We start from the raw sequence: 17730 nt of genomic DNA, 5'->3' as shown, positions 1-17730 counted from the left end.
CTTTGTTTCGACCAGATTTCAATATTTTTGATGTGTTATTCTGCTTCTGGAGTGGTCACTGGGTGGATGTTACTTGTGATCAGACTATGGGACCCTACACCAAGGACAGCACTGAAAGGAGTTGCACTTGCCTATAGCTTTCTGATCTATAGCTGGTGTAACACCTCCTTTTTAGAAACACCAGAAGTTCAGGAGCTCATGAGGCCAAGATTAGAATATGAGTGTAAAATAGCTCAAAGCCCGTTCACTCCAGTGGAGCCTGCAAAATTTACTGTTGTGAAAGATGTAATTGAGGATTTGAAATCCTCAGTTGCACACTACCTGTTTAGTGCTGCCAGGGTTCATGAATGAGTCCTGCAGGATCACAAAATAGAAACTAGAATCCTGCACAATGAAGTCTTGAAACCAATTCTTACCTGTTCCCACCTGTGATCAGTGGCTTCTCAGGGGGGGGTGGTGGATATCAGGGGTACTCCAAGGTTGTACGAAATTTCACCCTCCACCTCATGTAGCAAGCTTTCTTCTGCTTCTCCATCATGTAACTTCTTTTTCCCTCCAGCTCCTGCTGACACCCCATCAGTAATATTTCCAAAATTACCTAGAGACAGAGAGTTACAAGTGAAGAGATGACTAGCTTGGACGCAGTAAACCTGAATGAGGTTTAAAAAAAAGAGAAAGACCAGTCATACCAGTGGAAAATCATTATCCCCTCCTGTTCATTAGGTGTTCCAGCCATAATGCAGTTTATAAAGCTCCTGACGGGGTATGTCGGTCCCAATGACTTTTCAGACTCCAGGACTGTGCTTCTTTACCTGCCCTATGTGATATATACCTGGTATACTACCCCCACCACTAAGTGATGTGATCTTCTGATTGCTGGCCCCCAGGACCTTCTGCTTTTGTTAAAGAAACTCAGAAGTGAAGCAATACTGCTGTTGATATTTCTAGACCCAAGAGCCCAAATTATGTGTTTGATTTACATAGCAAATGTATGTCTTGTTTACAACATATGGATGATCATTTCAAAGTCTGATCTCAGAAGGGCTAAAGCTCATTTTCAGACAAGCAAATCTGGCATAGTGGTGTTGCAGAGTTAGTAATAACAATGCTTTGAGGTCCCAGCTTCAAGCCTAACACCAGACAACTCTGCTAACAATACAGCCATCTTCTCTCATAGGATTTTGCCTTAAAGGGCAATTATCAGCACTGGGAAAGAGGTGCATCCATCAGACTGGTAATTACAGATTTTATTACAGACAGGCAGAAACCATTCCCTGCAGGAGAAGAATCACCCCATACATCTTGATCTGGACTTTTGGTCCAGCTTTTCTTGTAAATAATGGCCATTTGCCAAATTCGGATCCAAATTTCAACTGCACAGGTAGCTGGTAGATGTTCAGGTCCAGAATTCAGAGCCATATTTATCTTTAGTATTAATTCTGACAAGAATCAGTATAATTTCTTGCCTAACTATACAAACGAGCTTCTTGTCATTCTCAGCTCAGCTTCCTGCTAAGTTTCAGCAGGAATCTGTATCACTCATTGATTGTCTTGTTTGTCACAGACATCTCTCCCTGCACACATAGCCTTACAGCTGAGCACACTCAGGTACACAAGCACAAAGATGGGAAGTGCCAGGGTGCTACTGTGCACTCGGATTCTAAGTGGGGTTTGTACAGACATAAGCAAACTTCTATATGGGAAATGAGACAAATTCAAGCTTCTCTCAAGGGAAATGTGTTCTGCTTTTGAAAATACCCACTCAATGTTCATGAAAGTGTCTTCATTTTCTCTTTAGTCTGCTCTTGGGGACAATTCAGCTCCTCCATGAGGGTATCACTCGCACAGTACAGTCCTGCTTTACTCAGAAAGAGGACAAGCCTTACCAGAGAGATCTTAGAGGACAAGCTGGTGCATGCATTTTGAGGCTTGGCTCTACATCACCCCCATGCCCCACTCACAGACTCACATGCAGCTCAGCAGGGTTGGCCAAGATGGTCCACATGGATCTTCTGTGCAAAGGGGGTCCCTCACAGCCAGGGACTAATTGCAGTGGACACTACAGAATGAACTCTAACCTAAAGTAAATTACTTGAGTTTTGTTTCCCAAGAGATTAGGAGGCTGAATATGGGGTAACTTGCTCTATATAGTGGGTGAGAGGATTTGTATTAACACTGGGTACCTGGGACTAGAGACAGATCAGTATGCCTAGTTTGACTACTATCCAGTGAAATTATGATCAGGGTTTAATTCAAATGTAAGCCTGACTCCGAAGCTGACTCCTGAGCCCTGAGACACAGCCGTCAGTAACACAGAGCATTCACTTGCTCCTGAGATTCCCTCTCTCCTTTGGAGAAGAGCTTAACACACTTACCAATGGAAACCTCAAAGGTTATTGGCTTGTCTCCGACCTTCCTATCAATCATCGTGGCTTCAAAAAATGTCCCAAAGAGGAGAAATTCCTGAATTTTCTCTTCATAGATCTATTGGAGAAGAAAGAAGCAGGAAAATTACATTTATTTTACCTTCTACTCTTTTTTTGCAGCACAGAGGAGTCTTTATAAGCCTTTAGCAGCAGTGTTACTGTCGTAAACCTATTGGTCTGAAGCGGTTGGTGAGGCACAATTTGTAGGAAGAAGTAATACCTCTTCTCTGAGAAACAGGTATGACTGGAAAAAGAGATAAGCCTATGTGCTTTGGCCTTGTCAATATTGTCTAGTTTATATCAGAACTGGTTACATAAAAGTCATTACCCCTCACTTCATACTCTGCCTCACCAGTGGTCGCTGCTAAATGGTTTCAGCACCTTCACATACTCTTCTACCATCATTCAAATTATACATCTATGGCCGTTCAAGGGCAGTTTAAGGGCACTCTTTTAGCGCAGCAGTAACAAACTACCACCATCCGAATATGTCATTTATCAGTGAGTGTGGCCGTAGTCTTCCTTCGCATTGCAATAGGAGATGCTGCCACCATACTGCATCCAGGCAGGGGAATGCTCACCCAGCTCTGCTTTCCCCAGGATGACCTTGACCTACTGCCCATGTGTTTGTACTGCCAAGACTCTGACCTTGCCCAAAGTCAAGACTTTGACACTCAGCTCCCAGTGACACCAGTAAGACAGAGAGATTTCTGGTCTGGTATCCACATTTTAGTTGGCAGCCCTATGCAAAAGCCTACTGAAACCAAGCAGTCCTCCCTTTTTTTTTTTTTTTTTTTTTTTTTTTAATCCTGCTGTGTTTTAAACCATAGAGCCAAAGGTGGGATCTAAGGGGCCAAGGGGAGCACATCCCTCCACTCTTTGCCTTCCCTAGTATCACTAGCCTCAAACCAAGGCTAAGCTCAAAGGTGATATGTTTTAAGTTTTGAGTTTTCCCCAGATTTACACCCTGACTGCCACAATCTCTCCAATGCAAACCCTACTCATTTCACAGTATGGGCACCAGTGTACTGAAGCCCATTAGGCAAGATCACCACTAGCTTATTTTGCAACCGAGTGAGGCACTGAATAAAACATCAGCTGTATATGAATATTTGTTTCCCTGACTTTGCAAAGCAGAAACAGCTTTTGACACAGCCCATGATCTCTTAATTTTGAAAAACATCTGCTATAGACAATAGAAGGGCATAGGTTTAGGTGAAAGGATTAGCAGCATCACGCATCAAAGATAACACCACAAACAGATTGCAGCTCTGGAGTAACTTTGGCTTCCTTGCATCTTGATTATTTTCAGCATGAACCCAGAGCACAGGGTGTCTAATAAAGCTGAGGCTCAGAAACTGTGACACAAACATCTATCTCTCATTATAAAGAAAGCAAATTGCATATGTTTTACATCATCTTGCTGCCAGAATAGGTCAAAAAAGTTGTGCGGTGGGGCTGGGCAATTTGCCTCTGTTGCCTCAGAGGCCCTATGAGACTTTTTTTGCCTCATTTGTAATGTCCCCAGTTCCTGCTTTTCCTTTCAGAGAGCTGTAATACAATTACTGTGTCTTCTGTAGCATGAAATATTGCTGAATGTCAAAAACAAAAGAATATTAAGCATCACTGTATTATGCTGTTGCCTTTTATTCATTCTGTATTTAAAACTGAGGCAGAGTAGCCAGAAATAAATCCTTTTTACTACTATTAATATTTATTGGTGTTACAAAGGGACTTGTTCTTCTACTTGGAGTATTTAGCTAGCACCTTGGAGTATTTAGCTAGCACCTAAGACCATAGTGTTTGAGCCCCTCACAATAATGGATTTCTTCCATATAAAGGATAATCTATATTATAGAAATACATTTCTTCTCATATCACCTTGATTACAATCTTCAGAGACGAACCGAGGGACAGAGGCAATTTACAACTATATGAGTAGGTAAAGCAAGACCAGTGCACAGGTTTGCCCGACTGGCTTGCCATTTCTCCGCTAACATACTCCTTGATCTGCTCCAGCTAGCACTCATGCTGGCAATGCCAGGGCACAGGCCAGGGAAGAGCACTTCTCAGGGCTGGGCTTCAAGACCAAAGGACAATTTCCTCTCCCCTATTTACATGTAGAGGTGGAGTCAAAACACTAAGAATCAGATATAATAAAGGAAACGAACCCTGTGTTCAGTGTCGGGCCCCTCACTGCAGGGGGGACACGGAGGGGCTGGAGCGTGTCCAGAGACGGGCAACGGGGCTGGGGAAGGGGCTGGGGCACAAGTCTGATGGGGAGCGGCTGAGGGAGCTGGGGGTGTTCAGCCTGGAGAAAAGGAGGCTGAGGGGGGACCTTGTCGCTCTCTGCAGCTCCCTGACAGGGGGCTGTAGGCAGGGGGGGGTTGGTCTCTTCTCCCAGGGAACAAGCGACAGGACAAGAGGAAACGGCCTCAAGTTGCACCAGGGGAAGTTTAGATTGGATTTAGGAAAAAAATCTTCATTGAAAGGGTGGTCAAGCACCATCCCTGGAGATGTTTGAAAAACATGCACACATGGTGCTTAGAGACATGGTTTAGTGGTGGACTTGGCAGTCCTGGGTTAACAGTTGGACTCTCAAAGGTCTTTTCCAATCTAAATGATTATAGGATTCTATTTACTGGGTAAAAAAAAGAAAAAAATAGAGCTTGCATATACATGTACCAATGTGCTTTTGCTTCCGGACAGTGATGTGATGGAGCAGGGCATTAAAGCTTAAGTGTTGGCTCAGCACCTGAGCCCACATGTCTTGCCACAACTGCATGACCTTCTCAGAGCATCATAGCACAGATCTGCCTATGATGTAACCCAGTACAACAGGTGGAGTTAGGAAAGTAACACCAGTTAATGCCAGCCAAGACTGAGCACATGATCTGCAGCCCTTCTCGTAAAGAGACTAGCAAATCTAAAACTATGTTGAAAATCTAGGGTTAAAGGAGGAGAGTAAAACAGGCTGGGATGCATCTCTCTGCACTTGCACAAATTCCATGTCAGGTATTCCCTACTGACTTCAATTGACAAAACTGACCACTACCGATTTTGTCAAATGAATGCAGGAAATTAGAATTTATAATTAACAGCTGCTGCAATTGGCTTTCTGTCAATTCTTTATCAGATTTGTATTTAGCAGATATGACAACATGTAAGTTTCTACCAGGAACACATGGATGCAGCTAGTGCAGGAGGGACAATAGGACAGGAGACTAAGTTTTATGGAAACCAAGTCCTACTTGCGATGTTTTTATGAGTTACAGGTACACATTAATGCTCCATTTTTGCTGCATTATTAAGGGAAAGTCCCAAGACTATGGAGGCATGGAAGAAGCTGTAGGTAGCACATAAAAGCAGTATTACATGGCCTGAACCCAAATACACATATCAGTATCTTTTAATATCATACTGACCTCTGAAGGCACATCGAATGGCTCCACTTCCACTTCAGTTGAGTTCATCTTATCTGAAAAAGAAGGTGACTTTCGATCCTCTCCTGTTTTCTCAGTTTTGTCTTTTCCTTTGGGTGCTTTGAAGTCTTTAGATGGCAATTTGATGTCCTTGATAATACTTGAAAACTTCGACTCACGGGCTCCTCCTGAAAGTATCTCCACAGCAATCTCAATGAAGAGACGCCCCCTGAAGGAGACCCCTTCTCCAAAACCTTCATTAAGCTCCTGGTGGTCATCCATGAGGCTGTGGTTCCTGGGTGAACCATAGAGATTGATCCAGGCAGGCCCAAAGGTAGGCAAAAACCCTGGAGATAAAGCACCTTTTGTGGCATTTCTGCTAGGTGTTAGCATGCTTTCCTTACTGTCTGCTCCAAGAAATCTTGCCCCTTGCAACCAAAAGCCAGGCAGGACTCATTTCTGTGCAGGCTGGGATACCTCATATTCAGCATTATTTTCAGAGCAATTCTTTGGCACCAATGAGCCTCTGCCAATACCCAGCCAGGGACTCTGCTGGTGTGGAGCTCTGTCTCAGAAGGTGTTCATACCACACGTGCTGGGACATGAGGTCTGTTGCACCTCTTGAAAAAAAGAACTTTCTCCCACAGACGGGGGGCTGGGACATGGTAGGAGAGGAACGGAGGCTTTTTCACCCAGTTCAAACTGTTCCCAAGCCCATGTCACTACTCAGTTTACATGGTTTATCTTTTATTTTCTGATCAAGGACTCAGATACACATTTGAATTGCCAAGTTTAAGGAGTTACCATGCCTTTGCTGAGCGGTGATAACTGACCATGTTCCACACGTAGATCGCAGAACGTCAATAAGGCTACACAGGTAGACTCAAGCATCAGTAAAAAGACTCCAGGTAGCGAGCTTTACCTCACATAAGTGAGGACAAACACACTAGTCCATCATACCTCCTTGGGATGCGATAGCACCCAGCTGAGCCTTACCTAAACTACCTTGCTCTTACTGGGTAGATCAAAAACACAACCCTACTCTGTCCATGATTTGCACTTTGTGCTTTCATCACCCAACTGAAACTTGCACAAACTATAAGCTTATATCAGTCATCCCTAATGGACTAGAGCAGACTATTGCCGGTCACAAAGAAGGTACCAAGTTATGTAGCAGCTCTGTAACAAGACAAGCAGTGGCAGACCTCCATGCACCAAGCGCAATGTAATGTAACTTCAAATTAAGCAAGAAGAGGTCTCTCAGCAAAAACTATATGGATGTTCACTTGAGCTCTGGGCATTCCTAAAATGGGATCAGCCAGTGCCCAGATACCAAGCAAACAGATTTTACCTTAAGGGCATATTCTAGAGCAGACATTTTCCCCTTTACCTTTGTCACCATCTTGTTCATCTGATATTTTCTTCAAGTCAATGAAGTGGGTAGCTAAAGCCACATCATTCATGCTGCCTTCATCCCAGACCTGGATTTTGACTCTTCGACAGAGTGGAGGGAACATTTCCTTGAAAATAATCTGTTCGTGCCATACTGGATCTGCACAGCTCTTTTGCACTGTCGTTCGACCCTGAAATGAAAGTCCAGCAAATTTAACCCCAGAGGGGTCAGACTCTGGAGAATAGCAATGAGTGTAGCACAAATTGCACTTGGCAACATCTCTCCGGACATTTTTAAAGCACAAATTGCTGTCTTGAAAGTACTTGGGCTTTTCTATCAGCTTGTTTATTTTCCCCTCCATATCTAATAAAAGACCACATTACGGAGAATTCTCACCTCCACGCGGCAGAGCCTGGAATAAGATCTAGTTCTTCAGGGCCCTTATGCACAAAACATAACCAGGAAGCCAGACTCTGGCATTTCTGTTACAAACTGCACATCTTCAAATGGCTTTTGAAATACCCGGGTAGTGGTAATGCAGCGCAATTTGTCTCATAAAACGTGAAATTCATTACAGCTGCCAGACAGCATGTATCAATGAAACTACCTTAAATGAGGCAATTTATCTAGTATAAAATATGACTGCTGCAGCTCACATTCTGGGCATATGCCTGTGTGCTAGGGATGCAGAGACTGGAGCTATGCCTCCTAGCCTGCAGGAGACAGTAGGGCCATTATCACAGTCTGTGCAGCCACAGGCTGTGGGAGGCCTTCTGCTTTCACATTGGTGGGGAGAACAGAGTCAGGGAACACACTGACGATACCTCTAAACCCATGTTTTATGCACCAGCATGTAAACTCACATCACTGATCCATTCTCATGTCTCCTTCAGCCCTCTATTAAACCTGCAGCAGCTGCATGCATCTGACCATTTTAACCCATACTGGTTTGGGATGTAATACTTTGCAGCTTGGATTCACAGCAAAACACAAAATCAGCACTGAGGCACTCATTCTCATGCCTGAAACATCTGTAAATGACTTGCTGGAGTTCTCCCTAAGGCTTCCTTGCACACAGAAAGCATTGCTGGCTTAAAATCATTTCCAGTTTGATTCTTTCCCTATTTACACCAATAATCAAGACAAACTCGCTGACACGGTGCTTCACGGGTGTACCCCAGAGGACCCAGGTCCCTGGAATTCCTCTGTACTCCTCTTGCACCAAAGTCAGAAGGTCCCTCTCGGCAGCTCTCTGTAGCACCATGTTTGATGTTGAAGGAGCTCTGGGAGCAATGAAGACAGGCAACACTGAGACAGTCTACTCAAACGCTTCTGCTACCCACGGAAAAGCTACAGAAGTCCTGAATCACAGCAGAGTAATTCAGAAGTCAAAACACAGCCCTACAATCCAGACTGAACCATCTTCACTGATTTCATCCCTGCTTCCCTTTTTCACTCTAGGAAGACCAGAACATAGCACTTAATTAATACCACACTGGGTAGTTCACTGTCTTGTAACTTGATGTTTTAATAACAGATCTACAGAATTCTCCTCCCCCTCCTGCTGCCTGACTCTAACCTACTGCTGTGAGGCTGATATTAGATCAGCTGGCATTAAGTGTTTCCATCACTTTGTTCCTGCATAATTTAAGAACTGAAAATTTTCTTTCAGATTACAGAAATACGCTTTTTACTTAATTTATGTAACTATAAAGGACATAAGCATAATCACATGCCTGCAGCACAGCTAATAGGAAAGAAGGCCTACATTTGTAATCAAGAGGATCCCAATTACCATTTGACCTGCAAACATGACCACCACATAGGGATCCACAAGGTCCTTACTGTCACCTACGAAAGCTTTGGTGACATTGGCCATGATACTAGAGTTCATCTTTGGAAGTCCTTCTGCTTTGTAAATTCTCACATAAAACCTGGCCCATGGTCTTTCAGATGGAAAGCCTTTGGGGATCAATAGGTTCCTGAAAGACAAAAAGAAGCCATTTCCTTAAAACTGAAAACTCAAACAATGAAGTAGTATTTTTTCCAACAAAATTATCATCTCTAGTTAGCTTGCACCCTGACAAGACAAAAAAAGGTGTAAGAATTTGCTTCTGCATCTAAACCAAAAAAAATTCTGGTTACCATAAGAAAATCATAGAATCGTTTAGGTTGGCAAAGACCTTTGAGACCATCAAGTCCAACCATTAACCCAGGACACCCAAGTCCATCACTAAGCCATGCCTTTAAGCACCACATGTATGTTCTTGTTAAACACTTCCAAGAATGATAATTCCACCACCTCCCTGGGCAGCCTGTTCCAATGCTTTCATGTAGGATACCCCTTTACTTGCTCTTCTTAAGGCCCAAGAAACCACCTCACACACACATACACACACTCCTTTCCCTGTAGACCATGTGCTCCAGCCCTCCATCATCTTGGTGACTCTCCATGGACTTGGTCCAGTATGTCAGTATTGACCAGAAACATTGCTCTTGTAAAATTTGAAGTATGCTGGCAGCATACTTTACCACCTTGAACTTCTGTATTTTACAAGGAGAATGCTAATGCACTTGAGTTTATCTAAGGGTATGGAAAATATTCATACACACACATCTGATAGAGGAGAAGGAATAGCTTTTCCTCATATTTTTAATTCATATTGCACTGCTCTTCAGAAATATTTAACTGGTTTTAGACCAATGAACCTTCTGTCAGGGATAATCTGGCACTTAGCCACAATGCATGGTCAACTCTATCAGCTGCAGAGAAGTGACCCTAACATGCCCTTCAATTTAATTGATGGGATTGTAAAAGCTCTCTTTAAGCACATCAGAACAGCCAGGTGTACAATGCCACCCTGCTATTAACCCTAAGTTAGCAAGGAAAGGACTGAAAGGAGCACAGAGGACCCCCTTGAGGTACTTGGTAAAGAAGAAAGCAGTAAAAAAGAAACTATTGCGGTACTTTTCAATCTGCTCCTCAGTATCAGCTGTTTTCTGTGCAGCTTGTATTGCATCACCTTTCCCAGTCACACTGATGTCACACTTCAGGTATCCCTTGGCTCCCGTCCTAATGTCAGCAGGGTCTGTGAGAAGCGCCCACTTGTCACAAAACTGATGACCTGTAAGAAGGACAAACTTAAATATCCAAACAGTAGATGCAAGAAATGTAAATAATTCTCCTTTTCACTCTCAGAAAGGGCACTGCAAACAACCTGCATGCTTTCAGGAGGGTCATGCTGAAGTACACTTTTTTACCGGGCACATCTGGAGGGTCCAAAATGTTGTGTGACCAAAAAGAACGAATCTAGAGCTCATCAGCAACAAGCTCATCTTCATCAAAGGTTACTGAGATCAGGGACTAAAGACCAGTGGAAGGTCAGGTGAGATTTCAGCACCTGTGTCATTGTGGGAAAATCACCTTCAGGGGGGGAAATCAGAGAAATTTGGGTCCTAACAAGTGCAGTATTACAGAAAGCTTTTTTAGGCTAAAATACAGGTATCACCTTCAGGATGGCTGGTATGCACAGAATCTACATCACCACAGCTCCCTAAGCCACACATCCTGCCAGCTCAGCACATGCTGGTAGGAGTGACGGAGAATGGAGCAGAGCGAAAACACTGCGACCATGCTCTGTTGTGCTCCCTGCAGGAATGGGAACTCGATGGCACCATACAGCTGATAAGCTGCATACCAGTTGTTGCATGAAGAATCCATGAGATACCTGTGGCTGAGCCAACTACTGTGGTACAATTACTTTCCTCAGATGAAATAATCTCATAATACTAATGCACACCTCCATCTTAAAGTTATCTGCTTCCAAGGTACTTCTACACCTCACTGGGCACACGATACCAGTTAGTAAAAACAAGATGTATGACTAGAGTCACTCAAGCTCCACCTAAATGTGATGGAAATGGACTAGTCCTGGACTGAAATAAATCCAAAGCGGGGGAATTATCATCTAAACTCCTGGATTACCCAACTCTGATTCAGTGTTCACAAAGCTAGGTCAAGCTGAATCACTCTCTAAAGTTGTTATGAAGGGACTTCTAATCAAGGTAGTCGCCCTTGGGGAGGATGAGAAACAAAGAACAGACAGTGAAAAGAACACCGTTACCTAAGTTACACAGAAAGAAGCCTTCAAGTGAGGAAAGTTCTGGCTATGAGAAGAAACAGGATGATAAGGCGTTGCAATCCACTGACATCAACAGAAAATTAGTTGAAAATAAGACAAAGATAATTGTGGTAGTGGGAGATCATGACCTCCAACTCAAATAGTCCCCCTGAAAGAGGGCAAAACCCCACTTGAGGAGCATGCATAGTTAGCAGAGAACTTCAGTAGCCCTATCTGAAGATGAGTACTAATTTGCATTGGAAGCGAGAAACTTGTAACCGATCCTGTGTATGATGAATGAATATGCAATGTACTATGAAGTATAAAAAGTGGACAGATGAGGGGAGAAGTGAGGGAAGACTCCATCGTAACTTCTGGGATCAGTCGACAGGCTGAACCTGTCTTCTCCCCCTTAGGGATGCGTTGACTTATGCATGCTAAATAACTAACTCACAACAGCTGTTATTAGTGATTATAATTTAGTTGTATGTAATTTAGTTGCATATCATTTCAAGCTTGTTTTTGCAGGCAGTCCCTATCATCGGCAATCACAAACCTTAATTTGTCATGATGTCATACTAATAAAGAGTGTGATTCCGTAAATTGTTGGTGTTGGTCCTTTGTGGGCACTAGCAGTTGCCAGCAGTGGGTGACACATCCAAATTAAGTGGGAAGACCAGCTGAGGGGTCCCCCTCATGCTGTTGGCGTGTTTCCCTGAACAAGGCAGTTGAATTGCCCTCTGATCCAGCGGGACTGTTCAGCAAAGGGTCCCTGTAACGGGATGCTGACAGACTGGCCCGGCACAAGGGTCTGGGCTTTCCTGGGATGCCAACAGACAGATCAAACACCCTGGGGTTGAGAGGATTACACACACACACCACACACGCACACCCTTTCACGTGACAGTCATGGTTTAACCCCAGCTGGTAATTAAGTACCACAGAGCTGCTCGCACACTCCCCCCTCACCCAGAGGGATGGGGAGGAGAATTGGAATGTAAAATTTGAGGGCTGAGATAAGAACAATTTAACCACTGAAATAAAATAAAACCAAAAGAACAAAAATAGTTACAATAAAAAGGGAGAAGGGGAGAGGAATGAAATCCAAAGGGAAGGGAGAAAAGAAAACAAGTGATGCACAATACAGTTGCTCACCACCTGATGACTGATGCCCAGCCAGTCCCTGAGCAATGATCGGCAGCCCCTGCCAACCCCCCCCCCCCCCCCCAGTTTATACACCAAGCATGATGTCCCATGGTACATCTTTGGCTAGTTCAGGTCAGCTGTCCTGACTGTGTCCCCTCCCAGTTTCCCGTGCCCCTTCAGCCCTCTTTCTGGCAGGGCCCAAGAAACTAAGAAGTCCTTGACTTGGTATAAACATCACCCAGCAACAACTAACAACATCTGTGTCCTACCAACATTGTTTTCACACCTAATCCAAAACACAGCAACAAAGCACTGCCCCAGCTACTAAGAAAATTAACTCTATCCCAACTGAAACCAGGACAACCTGAATTAAGGCTGAGGCTTTATGAGGGAAAACCAACTTTTTGATGAGAACTGTCTGAAGATCTCAGAACTCTCCAGCGGCAAAACCCTTGCTGAGAGCAATGGCAAGGCATAACACCAGCAGCCAGCTGAGAAAGGAGGCTGGGCAGCTATCAGAGGAAGAAGCAGCAGCCAGAAGCAGGTTTGGCTCCATCTTTCCAGTGGGAAAATGCACAAGACAATTCACCCACAACAGCCCTTGCTGCAGTCCTGCTTCAGCAACCCCCCTAAAAATTTACATAAAGTCCTTGGCCATCACCTTGGGTGTGTAAGGGAGTGGGAGGGAGAGACCAGAATATACCAGGGATATGAGCTCAGGATCACCCCTCAGACACCACCCTCCTGTAGAAGTGTGAGCAGAAGATACAGGACAGACTTCAGAGACTAACACAGTCTGAGTACGGACGTAGGCTGCTCACTCCAGTGAGGCCAATACTCTCTTCTGACTCTTGCAGAAACCCTGAAGGCAGTATGGGGCTTGAATGACTCTACACTTTTGCCATAACTGGGTGACATCTATAGGAAGTGATGTATAGGAAATACATTCATTCTTAAAGACTGAGAAAAGACTAGGTCCTTCAATAACTATAGAAGAAAGATACATGTTTTGTGGATGGCTGTAAAAACAGACCAAAAAAGAGACAAGTGATCTTTTCTTAGCTTTAGATTTCAGAAAGCACTGGACAGCTCTGAAAATGGCAGGTCAAGTGGACCCATGATCACATCTTTGTCATCTCCTTCTTTTCTCTCCCATTATGGGCTGCTCCTCCTCTCGTCTCATGCTCCCCTCATCATTCCTTCCACGCTCCATCCCACTCTCCCTCCCTCCATCCCTTCTACCCCAACACACGCTGCACAGTTTTGGATGCTCTGCTACCAATGAGTGGAGTTAGGTTTTGTAGAGCATTGAGCTGCCCTCTCTACCCCTAAAGAAAAGCTGTTCTTTGTAAGTGCTTCCCACCAATGGGCAGATTCTCAAGGTGTTTCCAGTGTTGAACCTGTTTCCAAAAATGTGGCTGGTATCCAAATGGAAGAAATAATCTTTCCAAAAACCTTGTTAAGTTTATCCCTTGGCATAAACCACAAGCATCTAAGTGAAATAGCAGCACACCACCCTCTCCTCTCCTTCCCTGCCTCACATCTCATTTAATAGCCAAAAAGGGCAGAAAATGCACGACTTACCTGGCTGACTATAGACTGTCCCCAGATCTACTTTAAAGGAGCCTATCAGCACACTCCCAATCAGTTTATTGTGCATAACCTGTTAGAAAAAGGCTGGTTAAAGAGTATCATTATCTCTCTTCCCAGTGAGCATAAGCAAAAGTAATCCAAACAAAGGTCTCCTTTGGTTCAGAGGTAATAAGCCGTGACATCCAACACCACCCAAAACTGGGTGCACACAACCACAGCAGATACAGCAAGCATTTGAAATCTGTTCTTAACCCAATATTGTGCCAATTTAGAAACTGATATAGTTGCATCCAAGTAGAATCACACAGGTTCATCCCAGGTCCCAGGATTATACAGTGCAGGAATCAGATGGATGCGTCTTCAGAGGATGCAGTTGTTATTACTTACCCTGGCAGGTTTAAATAAATTGTGATGAATATAAACACATGGGGCATAACTGGTTTCACACTAGGCTGCAGAAATCATGTAACTCTCTGTGCAATATCCGAATTGCCGTAAGAACCGAGTACACCCAGAGGAGGAAGAATTAAAATGTTTCTTTGCAATATTTCAATGTGCATATAAACTAAGAGACTCAATTCTGATTTACCTCTCACAACATTAATGAAATCAGAGAAGTGATATAGATGTAAATGAGATGGCAAGCAGGCCCCAGTGAGTGTGTCTCTGTCAAGCACAACCAGCACTGACCCTTTCCTGGGGTATATTTTGGAAATGGACAAAGAACTTCAGGGGGAAAGCACCTTTCCTGGGGCAAAAACTCAGTGCTCATTTCTCTGGCCAAGTGGTGGGACTTTTGGTATTAAAAATGCAAAAACCAGCTCATGAACAGCACAGCTTGTGATATTTCTAAGTAACACAAATACAGCGCTGTCCACAGTCTCAGGACATCTTCCTTAATTCCTTAGCAGCTTTGCTGAACATGGTGATGAACCTCAGGAGCCTCTGGTAAGACAACTAGCATGGCTCCATAGGCTTGGCCTTCCAAACTGCAAGAAGTCCAAGAGCATGTGTGTCTTCCATCAGGGCTGTTCTGAGATGTCACATAGCTTCACCAGGACTTGCAGCAAGCTGCGGGAGCAGCACTGAGCAACCGGAGCCCACTCCCATGCCAATAGCAACCAGCCACTGACACTCCCAGGCAGCCTGGGAGCTGCTGCTGAGGATAAGGTACCTGGATAGTTTAGGTAGAAACAGTTGTACCTGAAGAACTGAGGTAAGCCAGAAGTTTCAACTCGGCCATTTGAAACAAGTGGTAGCTTAAAAATTAGAGGGATGGAGACAATGCTGAAGACACTTAACTGAGCTGAATTTTCTCATTCAACCTCACAGGTTGCCAAGCCAGCAATGAGTGTCCCTGAAAACACACAATCTTCCTTTAGGGTTATGCTCCTTCAAATCACTGCCAGCTGCTGCCTTTCCTCCTTTTTCTGTTCCCTATCCTTTCTCTTTCCTATATTTCATGCTGACATTATAGTGCCCTTGGTACCTAAAATTATTTCTCTTTTTAATTACATTAAGAAGAATCATTTAGAGCCAAAGTGACACCATTGACCTTTACTTACTGTGCAAAGCTTTCCTAAGTACTTACAGAGATGTTGATTATTTTGTCAAACAGGAACACCTGTGGTCCAACGAAATCAAACACAAAGTACTGCGGGAAAAGGGAACAGTAGATCAGAATTGTCTTTGTGCTGGTAGCCAGCACCCTCAGCAGCATTATTTAGCTTTTTGGGTTACCGCTTTAAAAAGTCCTGGTGTGGGGGTGCTGAGGAGGCAGTGATGGACATAGAAAATCCCTTTCCTTGCTCCCTGGCTCATGTCTGCCATAGCCCAGACCTGTTTTCCACTCTCCTCCTTGTGTGGCTGCACAGCACTGCCCTTTGCAAATACCCACAGCCCTCACTCTGCATCCCAGGGTACTGCCCAAAGGGACAGGCGGCACAAGGAAACCCAAAGGGACTGGTTGGTTTTGGGGGTTGTTTTGGTCTCGTTTGTTACCAGCTGGGACAAACATATTTCAAGGAAAGGCTGAAATGGTGAAATGGTAGAAACAGGAGGCTGAAGGGGGGCATTTAAGACAAAGCTCCCAAATGGGCCATCTGAAAAAATGCAGAGGCAGTGGTATTAGGGCAGGATGCAGTGGACGGGGTGTGGAACAGGATGGACTGAACTTGAGAAGAGAAAGAGCAAACAGAGCTAAACCCAAGGGAGCTACTGGTGGTGCTTGGCCAAGACTGAAACTCAAGCAGTTCCTGCACAGATCTCCCTGCTCAGACATGTAAGTGCTACAAACTTAGTTCATCCCCTTTTGAGCTACCAAGTGGTGGAGGCTACCCAGAGCCATTGAAGAAAGTGTCTTCTTCAGGAGCAAGCACCTACCTCATTGTAGAAAGGGGCGTTTGTGCCTTCCTTTACTGTCGTTTGCTTCTTCTCATCACCTATCTCGATCATCACCACAGGGTCAATGTTCTCACCCACCAGCTGTCTGGCCTCAATGATGGTGATGGCAATCTGTGGGGCACAAGGACACAGCGTGCACTCCTGGGATCAGGTCTGGCCTGTCCGAGAATTTCACAGGCACGTAAGGGCAGTCAGCCCCTGCTCACCTGGTAGTTCTGGGATTTCAGCTCCTCTCCGTGAATTCGGGTCACCAGCTTCGCCCTGATTAAATAACAGAACAGGTAATTACGAATGTCTAGGCAAAAGCTGGTACTTGGACACATGTCGGAAAGACTTTGTGTCACTAAACAAGCATTGTTTATGGCAGGTAGCTTGGTTGTGAACTGTTAGGCTGGATTTCATCAGCAGAGACCACCGATTTTTCTAATATACTTGGTGATAGGGAAATATTTTGCATCCACACTGACCAGTGCAGCTACCTGCCATGCATGAGAATGATTTCATTTGTTGATCCTATTAAACCTGACTCCATTCCTCCCCTGTATGGAAAACACACAACTACACAAACTCTTAGCTATAGAGATTGCTGGTCCCTTTGACTCATTTTCATTAGCAGAGTTCATTAGCACAATTGAGGCACTCAGACTCCATTTCAGTCTCTCCCTGAACTGAATAGCACCTGGTGACAATTGGTCTTGAGCTGATAATATTTTGCTGACAAGTACATCCCGCTCTATCATGTGGGAGAGCAGGAGTGAAGGGATCACTGCTGTCAGCAAATGGATTTTCTGTCAGCAGATGTATTGTCCTGGGGCAATGCCACTCCCAAGAACGGTGGTAAAGGTTTTTTAGAGGATGTTAGGTAAGGTACACCAAGAAATACCTTTTCCTCTTTGGGCTTGAGGATCCCAAAACATTGGACCGTGCATCACTGTTCATTAGGTCTTCCTCTCCCTCTTCTTGTCTTCTGAGAGTGTCATGGTGAAGATTTGCACTTTCATCATGATCACCTGATGAAGAAAACAATCAAGAAAGTAAAACCCACCTCCAATTTCTGCTTGCAAAAAGCTAACTTGGAGCAGAGCCACAAACTCATCAGCATGAACTGAATATTTTATTTATTCGGGTATCACAATTAGAGATGCAGTAGTGGTTTGTATTGAGCAGCGCTGATTACAGCAGCAGCTCCCCTCCTGTGCAATATCATATACCATGTAAATTGCAGC

At 44.3% G+C, this 17730-nt stretch overlaps 1 protein-coding gene across 1 annotated transcript in view; it reads right to left on the bottom strand.

The window, feature by feature from the left end:
* Window positions 1-17730, bottom strand: part of FER1L6 (fer-1 like family member 6) — an 82150-nt gene that overhangs the window by 51693 nt on the left and 12727 nt on the right. The window contains 12 exon segments of the mRNA XM_040586684.1: window positions 417-451; window positions 453-598; window positions 2376-2484; window positions 5852-6195; window positions 7239-7431; window positions 9037-9223; window positions 10210-10366; window positions 14093-14171; window positions 15693-15755; window positions 16484-16615; window positions 16711-16765; window positions 17388-17514. Of these exon segments, the coding sequence (XP_040442618.1) occupies window positions 417-451; window positions 453-598; window positions 2376-2484; window positions 5852-6195; window positions 7239-7431; window positions 9037-9223; window positions 10210-10366; window positions 14093-14171; window positions 15693-15755; window positions 16484-16615; window positions 16711-16765; window positions 17388-17514 (1627 nt within the window).

Source organism: Falco naumanni, chromosome 3 (genome assembly GCF_017639655.2).
Source record: "Falco naumanni isolate bFalNau1 chromosome 3, bFalNau1.pat, whole genome shotgun sequence".
In the NCBI taxonomy this organism is placed as follows: Eukaryota; Metazoa; Chordata; class Aves; order Falconiformes; family Falconidae; genus Falco; species Falco naumanni.
Note: the sequence above shows the minus strand (reverse complement) of the source record. Positions and strands in the feature narration are given on the sequence as shown.